This window comes from Physeter macrocephalus, chromosome 14 (genome assembly GCF_002837175.3).
Source record: "Physeter macrocephalus isolate SW-GA chromosome 14, ASM283717v5, whole genome shotgun sequence".
NCBI classification, from domain to species: domain Eukaryota; kingdom Metazoa; phylum Chordata; class Mammalia; order Artiodactyla; family Physeteridae; genus Physeter; species Physeter macrocephalus.
Window position 1 is genome coordinate 7,943,122 of NC_041227.1, and position 16,840 is coordinate 7,959,961.

General features: G+C 43.3%; 1 protein-coding gene across 1 annotated transcript in view; it reads left to right on the forward strand.

Moving 5' to 3' along the window:
* BCAS1 (brain enriched myelin associated protein 1) overlaps positions 1–16,840 on the forward strand; it is a 98,335-nt gene that overhangs the window by 56,579 nt on the left and 24,916 nt on the right. Inside the window, exons 9-10 of the mRNA XM_055090809.1 lie at positions 4,616–4,792; positions 16,216–16,257. Of these exons, the coding sequence (XP_054946784.1) occupies positions 4,616–4,792; positions 16,216–16,257 (219 nt within the window). The remainder of the gene's footprint in view (positions 1–4,615; positions 4,793–16,215; positions 16,258–16,840) is intronic.

The window sequence follows — 16,840 nt, forward strand, 5'->3', positions numbered from 1 at the left end:
GCTGAGCCTGCGCGTCCGGAGCCTGTGCTCCGCGACGGGAGAGGCCACAACAGCGAGAGGCCCGCGTACCGCAAAAAAAAAAAAAAAAAAAAAAATACAGTGGCTACCAATTCTGGTTAACTCCTCTGTTCATTTCTTTGTATGTCAATTTTCCTTCCTATAAAAAGAATTTGCTTAGTTTCAAAGAGGAGGAAAGGCTGACGTTAATCAATGAAATAAGTTTATTATTATAAATAATAAGGGGGTCAGCGTTTCTTTGCTGAATCTGAATTTTTTTTTCTTGGCTTAATCACATGCGGTTCCTCAGAATAAAACCTTTTCACACGACCTGCAAACGTTGGACATGACACATGCATACAAAGCAGGACATTGTCTTAGAATGTCTTTGCCATGCCCAGAAATGTTCCCCTCCCCACTCAGGTTTGCTCAATGCCCACCCTCTCCGTAAGGCAGCTAAAATATTAGCAGCTACCTCACAGGGTTCATAAGCTTATGCCACACATTCATTGTTTTTTGGTTCTTGGTACAATGTTTCCATCTTACTAACACGTCCCCTCTCCCACACCCAAATGTGAAAATGATGAAAACTTCTTGTGGAAGAAGGTAAGGTCATCTGATATGCAATCTCCAAATCTAATACATTAGAATTTCATGAGTAGGGTTGCCAGATAAAAAACAAGTACCCAGTTAAATTCAAATTTCAGATACACAGCAAATAATTTTTGAGTCTAAATCTAAGTATGTCCCAGGCAATATTTGGGACATCCTTAGGCAAAAAAATTATTCTTTGTTGATCTGAAATTCAGATTTAACAGGATATCCTAGAGTCTCACTGTTATTTGCTAAATCTGGCAACCCTACTCAGGGGATTGTCTCCAAAAAACATGGATAGAATTTTCGTAGTCTCCTCCGTAATGCAAAGGGTATGAATTCAGTTGATGCTGGCAGAACACCATTTGGGGCACTTCTCTGGGAAGCGAGGAGATGAGTAGGCAGGGAGAGGTTGACTAATGGACTCCACAGCCCTGTAAGGAGGGGGTGGGCGGACGGAAACATGACATGGCAGGATGCTATGTGGGTAGCTCTCTGCGGACCCTCTCGTAAAATTCATTTGTTATTTATTTAATACCTGTTTTGAGCCAGACACTGGGTCTGATGGGCGGTAGGAATGTAATGGTGACTAAGACATAACAGCTCTTACCTTCACAGAACTCATACCCTGGCCAGAGAGATGCATGCTCAACAGTTACCCAGATATATGCGTTATATTATATTACTATCCATATGATAGAGTCACGTCCTTGTCACGTTTTTTGAAGATCTCAGGGTATCTTCCCAGGGCAAAGAGACTTGGCCATTTCCCGACAAAACTGATCAGTATAGATGTGTTTCTCAACCTTTTTCCCATTATCACCCACCCCCCCACCATTGAAGCTTCTTTAGATATTTTCTCCCTAATTGCCCTTCTCCCCATGGAATTTTAGTACAACAGCTACACTGTTTATCTGTTGATGTACTGTGACCCTTAGTAGGGCCATAGGCAATACAAACATCTAAAAATTGCCCGCAACACACCGCCCCAAGAACAAGGGCAATCTCACCCCCCAACTTTCCCCCACGTGGAGTTAAGATTGCCGTGGCTGAGAATGCATATGGCGTAGACAGTTGCATCCCCTGATGGTACAACAGCCCATGGAGTGGGGAGACCTTGCTCTGTGGGAAGCAGTGTAGACCGAGTAGCTATTCAGAGTCTGAGTTTGGGTATCAGACTCCCTGGATTCAAATGCCAACCCTGTCGCCTTATAAGTGCCATCACAGGCAAGTTATTTAACCACCTGGGACCAAAATTTCCCGAACTGTAAAATGGACATAACAATTAGTTCCCTCCTCATAGGACTGTTGTTAGAACATTCCATTGCCTAAAACGGTGCCTGGCACTGGTACCTTTTATTGTTACTATTAAATCAGAGTGAAAAGTTGGCCATCTCTGTGCCTAGTCTCCTTGGACCCTAGTCCCTCTTCAAGAGGCTGAGAGAGAGAGGAGGCTGAGGGGAACAAAAGGAAAGGGTAAAACCAGCCAAACCAGAGGCATGTGATGGGCTAAGCAAACTAGACCTGTCCTGGTAGAATTCTAGAACTCCAGAACTAGCTTTTTTTGGTAACCCCCATGTGGCTTTGGCTGAGTAGGCTGAGCACATATGAAGGAGTATCCAGGAGCTGGTCAGGTAACACGGCATCTCTAACTATAGAAAGCAAAGCAGCAGAATTTAAATCAAAGCAGTGTGGAGCAGTGGAGCATCTACTGTAATGACATGAGCAGGATGGATGGTTTACTTAAGCCAACGAGAACCCTTTCTTAGAGATAGAAGTGAGGTCAGCCTCACCCCCCAGATTCTTGGTCTAACATGGACCCCTTGAGAAGGGGGATTTTCCCAAGAAAGCAGAAGGGGAGTTGATGTTGGGGACCACGCCTGGCTACTCCTTTTCTTCCTGCTTCCATCACGGCTCTCTGATGCTTTCCGAGGGCTCTGAGAGCACGCTGTTGCCTGTGCCTGGTGTGCTTCTCCTCCCTCCTCCAGCTAATTTCTAGTCACCCTTCAGGTCATGGTACAGCATCCCTTTCTCTATCAAGCCTTCCTGATTGCCGTGATGGATCTAATTCCCTAGTTTAGTCTTTTTTTTGTAGCACCAAATCCTTCCCTCCACCCCACGGCACTTATCGTAGTTGAAATTTTACATACATTTGTGGAATTATTTGTTTGGTGTCTCTGTCTCTCTCTCTCTCTCTCTCTCTCTATGAGGACATGTAACCCCAGCACTCAGTACCCATCGCAGGTCATAGAAGGCAGTCGATGCATTTTTTATGAGTAAATGAATAAATCATAATACTTTCCTCCTATTTTCTGGAAAAGCAAAGCAAGCTAGTTGGTGGAGGGCACTTCCCCTTCAACCAGTGCTTGTTAATTTAATTACCATTTAGAGCTAAAACAGCACCAGGTGTCCGAGACCATTTGGAACATGCATAAATGCAGAACCGTCTGAGCTCAGCCATTTTGATTGCACTGTTGATACAAGGCAGAGGTTATTTTAAACCCTAGCATTATGCGGTTTTATACATTTTTAAATGGAACTGGGATTATTCCAGGATCACCTATCACAAAAGTCATTTCTATACATTGGCCCTGTAGCTCCTGATTCGAACCTAGAATCTGTTCAATAAATGACTCCCTCTTGGTGTCAAAAAAGTCAGCACAGAAGATATTGTCTTACATCAGATAGTAAAGTTCACGTTATTTGTGAACTCCCTTTGGAGGGGCAACGTGCAGTGTGGAAAGATAGGAGCCGGAAGTCTGGATCTGAGACCAGACTGTGCCCCTGGTTAGTGTAGGACAGATCGTAGACCTCCATTTCCCCATCCATGAAAATTCGGGCGTTCGATTAGGTGGTCTCTAAGACTCTTTCCAACGTCAGAAATACTCTGAAACGTCCTGAATTTTTCCATACCCTGTTTTTACTGCCAGATTTTGTTTTCTTTTATTCAGAAAATGTAGTCAAAGATCTGACCTCCCTGGGAATTTAAAGGGTTGTGTCACAAGTCCCTGGACCAAGGATCATTAAAATGAAGATGCTTAAGATGACGAGGTTAGGTCAGGTGAGCCCAGTGTTTAAAAAAATTTAATGCAGTGTTCACTCACGTCGAGATAAATGGAGACTGTAATTCTCCCAACTCTTCCTTTGTCCCATGAGTCAGGAGGTGGCAGAGCATGGAAGTAACAGCCCAGTCACCGAAGAGATCAGATGTCCTGGAATTGGACCTCAGCCTGGCTGCTCGGAGTGGGGAGAGATGAGGGGTGGTGGAGTGGAGAGAAGGTGGGGGAGGGAAAGAGAATAGGAACTGAGTGAATAGCATTTGGAGTTTTATATCAATTACAATCCATCCAGTCACATCTAATTTAGATGTGGAGGCGGCATCTAGAAGTGAAGAAATGGGGGTTGTGAATGCTCTTCAAACTCAAACCTCTTCCCTGAGTTCCTTACACAAACTCTATAGACTATAGATCTATAGATCTTTATAGACTAAACTTTGTAGACTGTAGATCACTATAGTAATCTCTACAGCAGAGTGTGAGAGGAAAACTTCAGCACTTCTCTTTTGAAGTATATTTTCTGGAACCCATCTTTCATTTCAAATTTGGATTAGTAAAACAATACATCTTTATCATGTAAACAAATACGTGTGTATTGGAGGTGCATGTTCAGACTATTTTTACCGCCATGACCATGGTCGAAAGAAGACCAGGGTCCTCAACACGACCTAACATTCTAACAGCCAAGTACCTCTTCCAATCACTTTGAGTCCTAATGCGTTACTTACATAAACATGTTACACGATGGTTCTATATATATATATATTTTTTTCTTTTCTGCAAAAGGAATATATCTTGATCTTTTTCCAAGATTTTAACGCAAATCCACATCCATGTAGAATATTTGGAAAATACAGAAAATTATGAAGAATACACTTAACATGCATAACCCCAGTCCATATTTGTAAAAAAGAGATCTTTTGCTTTTGAAATCCTGAGATCATTTTAATTTTTTTAAACTCTTATAGGGTGCCGAAAAGTCACCCGCCACTTCAGCCGACCTCAAGTCAGACAAAGGCAATGTTACGCCCCAGGAGTCCCAAGGGGCTGCCAAGAATTCTACATCCACTGAAATAGCAAAGGAAGGTGCCAAGGAAAAGGGGGGCCCCACCTCTCTGCCTCTGGGCAAACTGTTCTGGAAAAAGGTAAGTCCTAGTTTCAAGATTTGGAGAGTCCTTGGGGCTAGGATGACTTGAGATATGGTTTCTGTTGGGCCAACTGATGTATTCAGCAATGTGCATGGAGCTTCTTGTTCTCCAGAATGACTCAACTTGCCATTGAGTTGAAGACTTGTAACTAACCCCCGGGAAAAATGCAATACCTATCGTGTTAGAAGCATGTGCTTTGTGGGAAAGCAAAGGAAATGAACAAGTAGAATTTTTCATTCTTGGAATTAATCCGGTTCATGACAGAGGGTTATGGTATTTCGTGATTTCATTTTCTTTCTAGAATGGTGGGTTACATAAAGGTTATGCTCCCACCAGCAGTATAAGGGAGCACATTATCCTACACCCTTGGCAACAGCGTTTTATCAAACTTCTTAATACTCGCCAATCTTATAGAGTGAAAAATGGTACTCAAGTGTAATTTTAAATTATGTATAGTTTGTGAATGAGGTAGGGTGCCTTTTTATCTGTGTTAAGAACTATTAATGTTTTTCTGTGAATTGTTTATTCATAAGTTTTGCCCATTTCCTAAAAATTGGATCGTGGGGTAGATTGTCCCTTTCGTCACAGTACAATATTTATCTTTGTCCCTTTAACAGCTTGAGGCTGTTAGTATATTTATTTAACATCAATGTTGTTTTGCTCACGGTACAGCTTTGGCCATTCTTGTATCTTCAGTCTTCCTTAGATTTAAGACTTGTGAATATATTTTTAGTTCCAAAACAAACAAACGAAACTAATAAAAGGTGGGTTCCTCTGGTTTCCTCCTGGCTTTCTCTGAGCTCTCCCAGCCTGGCGAGATGAACCGCCTCTGGGCTCCCTGCCCCTCCCACCCCAGCCAGATGGAAGCAGCCATCAGCAGCCCCAAGGTCTCCTTCTCCTTGATTGTCAACCAGTTCACCACCAGGGCAAGCCCACAAGGTGCTCTGTGAGAGGAAAATTCAAACCGCCGTCTGAATTCTTTTCCCTTGTAGAATTAAGGTGCCAGCAAGGAAGTGAGGTGGGCGGGGCTGAGTAATTCTGAGAGCTATTCCTTGATCCTCATTGCTGAGCAAACCTCAGCTGCCAGACAGGTGCAGAACTCTTGCCTGTTTTAAATGTGACCAAAAGATGAGCAAGAAGTCAGGGATGGGGCAGGTGTAAAATAGAGCTGGAAAAATCTAACTTAGCCATTTCAACAAAACATCCATGCCACTTGGCACGCAATGCAAGGAAGGTGATAAATACAGATGCCGCTGTGCTGTTAGTTTATGCTCTTGCCCAGAATCCAGCTGGATTTCTGACATTTTCTCCTGTTTGTTTTCTGTTGTACAGAAATCTCCCTTCTAGGTTCTGCCCAGAACACAAACTCTTAATACTTAATGAAAACTTGGGATGATGTCACTTGGCATTCTGTTCTAATCCTCCTTCTTCACCAATCTTTTTTTACAAAAATATTTTATTAATTTATTTATTTATTTTTGGCTGTGTTGGGTCTTCGTTTCTGTGCGAGGGCTTTCTCTAGCTGTGGCAAGCGGGGGCCCCTCTTCATTGCGGTGCGCGGGCCTCTCACTACCGCGGCCTCTCCTGTTGGCGGAGCACAGGGTCCAGACGCGCAGGCTCAGTAATTGTGGCTCACGGGCCCAGCCGCTCTGCGGCATGTGGGATCTTCCCGGACCAGGGCGTGAACCCGCGTCCCGTTGTACAGAAATCTCCCTTCTAGGTTCTGCCCAGAACACAAACTCTTAATACTTAATGAAAACTTGGGATGATGTCACTTGGCATTCTGTTCTAATCCTCCTTCTTCACCAATCTTTTTTTACAAAAATATTTTATTAATTTATTTATTTATTTTTGGCTGTGTTGGGTCTTCGTTTCTGTGCGAGGGCTTTCTCTAGCTGTGGCAAGCGGGGGCCCCTCTTCATTGCGGTGCGCGGGCCTCTCACTACCGCGGCCTCTCCTGTTGGCGGAGCACAGGGTCCAGACGCGCAGGCTCAGTAATTGTGGCTCACGGGCCCAGCCGCTCTGCGGCATGTGGGATCTTCCCGGACCAGGGCGTGAACCCGCGTCCCCTGCATTGGCAGGCAGATTCTCAACCACTGCGCCACCAGGGAAGCCCTACAAAAATATTTTATCAGCAATATAATGAAGGGAAAATTTTCCAAGAAAGTTACATGCATATGTTGGTGGCAAGGGAGAGACTTAAGTGACTCATATTCAAATATTTTTACTTAAATAGCCATATATACTTATATTTCAAAGTGTATTAGGAAAAATAAAACTAGCACATTAAACTCAAGATTTAACATATATTTTGGTCAAGGTGAGACTATATAGATTTAGTTTAAAAAAGTAATCCAATTAAAAGGAAAGTGTTACGTAATTAATGGTACGGATAGTAAGTAAATAACGGTAAATCGGGGTCCTCCAGGAAGCGGCCGCTAAGACAGAATTGATGTGCAGGAGATTTATCGGAGGAAACCGACCGTGGAGGATAAAGGGAAGGGGGCAGGAGTAGGTGGCAAGAGGCTGCAGACCACAGCGAGGGGCTGACACCTCTGTGCAGGGAGAGAGGGAAGGAGGAAAGACCTCAGGGTGGCGCTGGTGCTGAGCCGGGCGGGGTGCATCCCCCAGAGCAGAGCGTGCCCCGGGGGGAGTCCTGCGTTGGGTATAGGACCCGCCCAGCCCCCTCTGTGCTCAGTCGTTTCCGGGGAGCAGCGAGGAGATCTCAGCGGTAGCACATGCTGAAGGCGTGACAATCGAAGCCTGCTGCCTTTCTTGCAGGGAAATCTGGCCAGCACACGGCCATGGCTGCCACAGATGGTGCGTACAACGTGGCAGAACTATACTGGAGGTCAGCAAACGACTGGAGTTGGGGGAACGCTGATGCAGGGTTAAAAGCTTAGAGTCAGACAGAGTCCCAATCCACCTCCATGAGCCTCAGTTTCCTCACCTGTGAAATGCAAATGATAATAGTACCCATGCCATGGAAATGAGCGAGGATTAAATTTTAAAAGGCCAGTAAACGCCTCCCCCGCCGCCATCACCACCACCGTGGTTCCCACAACAGCGTCCGATGCGTGGTCCCTCCTCCTTCCGCCATTTATTCTCAGAGGGTTGGGACGTTAACGTGTCCACTTCTGCGTCTTTCTGTGCCATCCAGTCTGGGGAGGCTTCTAAACTTCACATGCTTTATCTTTCCTTATCTTTAGCATCTATAAGGGATGTGTTGGTTCCTCTTTGAAATTCCGGCTCTTTGCGTTGAAAATAAAAGTCCGGACCACTAGGCATTCATCTATTCATCTATTTCAGTCTCACTGTTTTTTCGCCATTATCTGACTTTTATTCCTTTAGTAGATCATAAAAACAATGAGGTTAAGAGAAACTAAAAACCAAGTCTCCTGTAAATCTTGTCTTTCCTTCTTTCGCCCAATCTGAAAGAATAGATTATATGGAAGTGAAATAGGGGAGAGTCACTCATTCAACAGTAGTTTTAATCACTTTCTTTGTGCTAATTTTTTTTTTTTTGGTTGTGTGTGTGCTACGTTTTAGGCATTGAAAAAATATCAGTGAACAGATTGCTGCCCTCTGGTAGCTTACATTCTCAAGAAGGAACTTATTTCTAGTAGGAAACAAAATGAAAGCCTTTGTTTTCTTTTCTTTAAATTAGAATAAGCTTTGGCTATAAAACCATTCTTGTAAAAATTTTGAAAAACAAACAAAGGGAAACACCAGAAAATGCTGATATTTCCACTAACTGACCCTAAGCTCGCTTTCTTCTCTCTTAATTGAAAAGCTCTTAAACAAACACGTTTTGAAGTTTGTAATTACGAACAACGGAGATGAATGTTTCCCCTCACAGGCTGTCAGTATGAAACTATGCATTATTTTGATTTATAGCCTTGATTGCTAAAGTAGTTCTTATTATAAACAAAAACAAAAGTAACCTTTGAGAAAATTAATTTCAAATTATGTTGTGCTTGCCAGAAAATGTTCAAATCCAGTTATATGGCCTAACTGCGCCCTTGACTGTTCAGGGTTACCTGGAATACCATTTGCTCTGTGACCTCACAAAAGTTATTTACTCTGTTTGGGTTTCTTTTTCCTCCTCTGTGGAGTAAAAAGATTGGAGTAGATTATCTTAAAAAATCTTGGGGATGGCGAGTTTGCGTAACAGCCAGAATCAGAAAGGTGGGACTGTGTAACCTTGGGCAAATTACTTGACCACTCAGAGCCTTTATTTTCTTATCTGTAAAATAGGCACTGTGTTTATCTCACAGTGTCGTTATGAGAATCCAATCATTTACATGGAGAGCATCTGAGACATACTAGGCGCTCAGTGAACGGTGTTACCCTCATTTCTTCAAGTATGACATCGCTGGTTTTGATCTTAACATCCACGTGGGGCTTCTAGTGCCAACAGCACCCGAGGTACAAAACAAGTCTAAGACATATTTGCTACCATCAAAAACTTGAAATCCATTTGGAGGAATAGGATATACACGCATGCATGCATGTGTGCGTGTGTATGTGTACGTGCCTGTACACAATTAGTAAATGATACATTTGGAGCATTTTCAAAACAGCTTTTTTCCTGCTTTCCTTTGGGAGAGACAAATGATGAAGTAGAAAAATAATGTGAATTCTGAAGCCAAAGAGACACATAGTCAAATCTCGGCTGTGACAGTTACTGGCTGACTGAATGTGAGCAGAGACTTAAACCCTCCCAGCCTCACTTTCCTCAGCTCTGAAAGTAGGAGGTGATACCTACCTTTCATGATTTGGGGGAGAACTGAGTTGGAAAATGAGTGCAAAGTGAGTGGCATTCAGTGAGTGAAAGCTCCATTACAAAACAGTCAAGTGTGGAATCCAGTGTTAATCCGTGGAACACAGGTTAAAAACGCTATGGCTGTTTAGACAAGGGAGCAGTCAGTGTAGGTCAAAGTAGACTAAGAGAACTTAAAAATTCCTTTGACTCATCTGGGTTATTTGTTTCAAATACAGAATCCTGTGTGTGATCCCAGAATCCATGGGGATCCTGGCTTAGAAAGCCTGGCACAGGGCTGGACAATTATGGAAGCACTTGAAAGATGGGATGAAGTATCCAGACTTGATAGAAAAAGTCTTAGGTCCACCGTGAAATCATTGAACTCAGAACAGCTGTCACGTGATCCAAATGGTGCCTCTGGAAGACTTGGTGCCAACAGGGTGTCTTCTGGCTTAAGTGCTACCGTGTGACAGCATTTTAAAGAAACACTCCTTTAAGAATTGAAATGTGCTCTTTAAAGGAGAGGCGCTCTTGTTAATCACGTTTATATGATAAGTACATAAGCTATTTAGATCCTTATTCTTGGCAATATAAATGTCCAGACAAGATCCTTTAGATTTCAAACTGGATTTTTGTTTTTGTTGTTAGTGAGATTGGACGATTTTCAGACTCGCCAGATAACAGCCAGATGTCCAGTTTATTGAAAAAGATTGAAGTGTTCCTGGTTTTGCGATTCGAATGAGAATCCCACGCTCTGTGTGTTTCCTGACCAGCCCCACACCTTATCATGTTCCTCTGGCTGAAGGGCTGAGAACCTAATAAACGCCTCTGGTCTGCAGAAATCGACCTTGCACTTTAGAATCATTCTCTCTCGTTCACTTTGAAGTGAGTTGCTGTGCCGTCCGATTTTCCTTCCTGTCTCTGAAATTCCTTTCCCGAACATATTCCCAGTGTGGAAGAGTTAGTCTTCTCTCCTCCTCCTCAGAGATCATCCATCACGGCGTACTTGCTGGCAGTGGAAAAGATGAATTGGAATCTGGTTCTGCTGGGTCCTCAGCTCATAGGCTTTCTGCTGTGTGGAAAAGATGAGGAGAAAAGGAAGAAGTTGTCCGATGTCTTTGTCTGTCGTTGTGTATTGAACGTGGAAACCATCCTGGTTACAGATACACATTAAATGTGAGATCCAGGATGTCAGCTTTGAAGGAGAATTAGACACACACCTCAAACTTCAAAGGGAGATCTTGTTTTAGAATAAGAACAAAATTTAATAGGTATTGGAGCAGAGGCCTAGAAATTAGGGGAGATCTGCTTCCATTTTGAAGACCGACATGGAATACTAACATAAAAAAAATTAACCTGCTGCCTAACACAGAGCCCAATAATATGGGTTGTTATCATTATTATTATCTTTGTTAGTATTACTATTTTTCTTCAGTTCTGTAGTGTTGCATCTAAGGCATGTTCCCAAGATGGGTAGATGCAAGCCAACAGAGAATATTTATTAGAGGATCAAAACCACATGCGAGAAGCTGTCTTTGGGACGGCCTCTGGAATCTGGCCTCAGGCCTGTTTATTCAGAGTTTTTATTTGTAACTTGGTCAGTAAACTGTGAAGCGCATTTGTCAAGTTTACAGGCTGGGTGGGCTCATTAATGCAATCCGAAGTATAAACAATAAGGATCTCAAAATACTGACACAATGGGCTGAAGTTAGGATGTCCTGGGATTTTTGTTTTACGAAGGTCAATGTGCCACTTATCCCGTAGGGAGCAGATCATCACGATTTTAACTGAGATCCACACCATCCTGTATCCCATTCCAATGCTGGAACCCAATATAACCTAAGAGCAGTATTAAAAATGTCTGCTCCTAAGGGATTCAGGAGCAAACATATATCTGAGCCAGATATAGGGAAATTTTGAAAGGAACATGGAATTAGTCAAGAAAAGTCTGTTTTAATATATCTTATTGAAGTACAGTTGATTTCCAATGTTGTGTTAATTTCTGCTGTACAGCAAAGTGATTCAGTTATACGTATATATACATTCTTTATCATATTCTTTTCCATTATGGTTTATCACAGGATATTAAATATATTTCCCTGTGCTCTACAGTAGGACCTTGTTGTTTATCCATTCTCCATGTAATAGTTTGCATCTGCTAATTCCAAATTCCCAATCCATCCTTCCCCCACTCCCTTTCCCCCTTGGCAACCACAAGTCTGTTCTCTGCGTCTGTGAGTCTGTATCTGTTTTGTTGATGAGTTCATTTGTGTCATATTTTAGACTCCACATGAGAGTGATGTACGGTATTTGTCTCTCTCTTTCTGACTTACTTCATTTAATATGATAATTTCAAGGTCCATCCATGTTGCTGCAAATGGCATTATTTCATTCTTTTTTAGGGCTGAGTAGTATTCCATTGCATACATATGTGTACCACAGCTTCTTTATCCATTCTTCTGTCAATGGACATTTAGACTGTTTCCGTGTCTTGGTTATTGTGAATAGTGCTGCTATGAACATAGCAGTGCATGTATCTTTTTGAATTATAGTTTTGTCCACATATATGCCCAGAAGTAGGAGTGCTGGATCATATGGCAACTCTATTTTTCGTTCTGTGAGGCACCTCCATTACTGTTTTCCATAGTGGCTGCACCAGTTTACATTCCCATCAACAGTGTAGGAGGGTTCCCTAAGAAAAGTCTTAAATAGGTCAAGGAGGCCTAGTTTATGCCACTTGTCCCCAGCATTCACAAAAATCACTTCCATTAATTGAACACATCCTATGTGCGGGCACTGTGCTAAGTGCTTTACACATATGAGATTAACGTCAGCCGTTTCCATCGACTGAAGCACGTCAATCCACACCCCGGCTCATCCCATGCAAATAGTTCTAGGAATCTAAGAAATGTGATCACAGATCAGTCCAGGCCCCCATATGTCTCTCCTGGGTGATCACTACCAAACCGCACCACTGTCACCAGAGCCACCAAGGAGAAGGTCCACACCAACTTACCCGATGCCTCACTGATGTCCTCACGAGCTTGCCATAGTTCCCCTGCCACTTGCAAAGCAGTAGGAGAAAACTCTCTTTCTGCGTGGTGCTCAGCTCTGGGAGCAGTGGCTCGGGACACAGAGTGACACCATTTAACAAGACCCACCCTCGGCATCCACGCAGCCCTTTTCTCCCCAGTGCGCGCCCGACTCGAGGGTAGCTGAGCGGGTCTGAGTTGGTCTACCAGCCGCCAGCATCCTACCCAGAACTCCCCCTGCAGGTAGCCGGCTTGCCTGGAGTCCTAACTTCCATCGGTGAATTCTCCTTCTGACGTCCTTTCCTTAAAGTCTTTATTTCTTCTCCTCCCATGCCCCCTGACTTCTAGAAAAGACTGTAGACGACTGACCCCTCATTGCAAACATGGCTTAAGTTGCCCCTCCCACCATACACACACCTTCCAGAGTCTCTAACGCCCATGGAAAGGGAGGTCTTCACACACGTACCGGGAGGAGCTGTGTGGCCTGACCCCAGCCACTGGACGTAGGTGAGTCTCAGCTCTGCCTCAGCCACGACTTTCCCTTCACAGGCTTTCTTGTATCTATTCCTTAGAACAACCCTCTGACTGGTAACAGGCTAATAGCCCACTTTTGAGTAAGTGAACTGAGGCTCAGAGAGGTGTGGTTGACTGGCCCAAGGTTGCACAGCTAAAACAGTGAATTTGAACCTGACTCCATAGCCCAAGATGCTCTAGACTTGGGTTCTGAGCAGGTTTTCTCTTACATGTGCCGAACACTAAAGGGAAACAAGAACCTGGCGTCTCATTATCCATTTTGGGGTCCTTCTTTTAACTGGATTTCAGCCACCCCAAGATGAAGGCCCTTAAGCCAGTGTGCAAATGTACAAAAATGTGCAAAATGATTTTGAGTGGTTCTTGAAGATAGCCCTAAACATTTAATCAGTCATGTAATGCAAAGGTATCGTCTCGCCATTCTACTCCATTTCCTTTGGTGACCTTAATTATAAAATCTCTTCATGATATCAACAGGCATTGTTTACTGTGCTAACACTTGCTGGTCTCTCTTTTTAACAAAAACTTAAAAATAATTAGAATTTAATGAGCATTTTTGTTTCATTCATTGCAGTAGTTTTGATACATACTTTTGGTTACAGGGAGGATGTTGATATTACATTCATGATAATGATAAGATGCTTTCTTTTAAAATATATTTGTTTAAGTAAAAAGATAGTCAACTTAAAGAAAAATATCACGTAAATACAGATGGTACACGGGCAGGTCAAGAATCGTGAAAATGGTATGCAAATTACTGACGTTTGAGAAATGTTCCACTGGGCTAATTCCCAAAATAAGGAGTGTTTTGCTGGGTAGTAGAACTTTGAAGTGGGAAATAGTCATTTCTTTTGAAACAGACAGTACTTATGATGCCAACTTTTGAAACATCAGAAGGATCTGGACGTCTGAAGCCATAACAAAGAAGATGGAAACATCACTGTTCAGAATAGCTCCTTCCACGCCGCACCATCGCCTACACCCAGTTCTCAGTTTCCTCTAGAAAACAGTGAGCAGTCAACAGCCAAGAACTTTCCAGACACAGGAAACCAAAGCACAAACTAGTCTCCTTACAACCAACTGGGACAGGAAAGAGGCCTTGAAAACCTAAAAGTGCCATTCTTACATAGTGGGAGGGTTTTCTCAGCCTAACGTAGACAGTATATTGACTCTTGAAACTTTCGTGGGTCAGGTTTAAGGAGGCCTGGCTTTTAAGATATCATTTAACTCTTTGCCTTTTCATAGGATTAAATAGCATCCAGGTGGTCTCGGGAGAAGGGGTGTAGTTCCAAGAAAGCTACACTGCTTGCAATTCCTTCTGAGTGTGCTATAATTTTCTGGCAATCAGAAGCTTCCAGAAAACCCACAGTCCATTTTAGGGACATATTTTGTGCGCAGGTACGCTTCAGTATGAGAAGATAAGGAAAAATAAATGGTCCAAGCTGAAGAGCTCATCTAGCGAGAGAGCAAGTCTGGTAGAGGAGAAAGAAGCCCACATAGTCACACACACACACACACACACACACACACACACACACACACACACACAAAGTGATTCTTTTTTTAAAAAAATAAATTTGTGTATTTTATTTATTTTATTTTTGGCTGCTTTGGGTCTTCGTTGCTGTGTGCAGGTTTTCTCTAGTTGGGCGAGCGGGGGCTACTCTTTGCTGCCGTGCACGGGCTTCTCATTGTGATGGCTTCTCTTGTTGCAGAGCATGGGCTCTAGGTGCGGGGGCTTCAGTAGTTGTGGCGCACGGGCTTATTTGCTCTGCGGCATGTGGGATCTTCCCGGACCAGGGCTCAAACCCATGTCGCCGGCATTGGCAGGCGGATTCTTAACCACTGAGCCACCAGGGAAGCCCCACACAAAGTGATTCTGATCCTTCAAGTTACCACGGCAGGGGGAAAACCTGGCTTTTGGAACCATTTTCACCACTTTCTAGTTGTACCATCCTGAACAAGTGACTTCACCTCTCTGTACTTCCGTTTCTTGTCGCGTGAGTGAAGATCATCATGCTGACCGCTTGGGGCTACTTTAAGTGACATGGTGTATGCAGAGCACCAAATGAAGAAGATATATTTGCAAATGTCAGGTCCCTTCTTCCTCTCCCACTGCATGTTTTCAAGGTAAAAATAAAGGCAGGACTTGGAACAAAATCAACATAGATAAGAGTTCTTACCCTGGAATCCAAAAGAAAGACAAGGGTCTATAACACCCTGAAATTATTTGCAAAATATTTTGTTCATGTTTACCTTTCTGGGAAGAGAGTCCAGCTCTGTCAAGTGAGTCTCAAAGTGGTCTGTAAACACCACCACCCACCAACCTAAAAATCCTTCAGAACAACTGCAAAAAGTATGCAAAGATGACCTCCCAAGTTGGAGCTTGGCAAACTGATATAATGATTGTGACATTGACCTTTGATAGAATTTGGATAACTCCTCTCCTATTTGGGGCAGGACTCTAGATGCCAGAATTACTGCAGGGGTTAACAGGGTTTGAAGCTGGGTGTGTTGGACCCCAGCCCTCTGGCCCTTCATAGAAGTATTTTAACCAGATTGTACTTTGGAATGGTGACCCTGGCCTACGTCGAACGCTGATGTAAGATGGACCTTCGGATGCTGGCCACTGCCCGACTCTCAGGGTAAGGCTGAGTACTGCTTGCTCTCTGAGGACCATGGGATGGATTTCTCTGGACATGTTACCAGAATTTTCCTGAGCAGCTCATGTATCTTACCTAACAGTGACTGTATCGTGTGACCAATCATAGAGCCCTCTTTTCATCAGCTGCCAGAAACCGTCAAGGCAAACGTGTTACTTGCCCTCAGCCAAGACTGTAGTTTGTGTTTTCTGTAGCATCCCTTCTCCTCACTCCATTTGTATTCTGCCTGCATCTGTATGTTTATTTTTCCTTTGTTACATTTTAAAATACATAACTTAATTTACACTGTTTACATTTGTGTAAAGCTCCTTCAGTTTCTTCTTGGAACAAGGTACGCATAAGCAATGTCCAAGAATGGCACCCGAAAGCTGTTAGCCCTGGTTTTGGTAACAATCTGACTCTTAACTTTCGTTTTTATCTTCCCTTCAGTCAGTTAAAGAGGATTCAGTTCCCACAGGTGCAGAGGAGAATGTAAGTTATGCATTAAATGACAAAATCATTCCATACTCATCTCAGGCATGACGGACCGCTGGGCATGTCAGCTCTGGGGTCCTGGGTTCTTGCATGTTCCAAGTGTTATTCATCCGCTGTAGACTCTTTCTCCCTTTCATGTAATTAGGGACTATGGGGGAACAACTTTGGATAAATATTTGTAAAACCCATTGAATCAATGCAAATAAAATGCAAAATCAGAGCACACATTTTTAGCATTTGTTACCATTTAGGGGCTGAAAGAGTCTACTAAACCTAAGAACATCTTGCCACTTCCTTAAGGGACAGTGATGCTGCACCCTCTGCTTCATCTTACTTTGATTGCTCTTTCGCCTTTATTTCCATGGCAACCTAGATTCTCCACTAACAGTACGTGGTACCCAGGACAGGTAGTTGCATCAGGCATGAGAGCAGATTGCTGCAGTAGTTGCTGTGAGACTCTTGGTCTCGGGCAGGAGAGCCAACTGTGTGGGTCTACTCTTGACAGACATAGGTTGAGCCTCACTCTCTTTTTGGCCTTTAATTTCCGAGAGTGATGGTCAAAACTTTCAAGACACTGCAT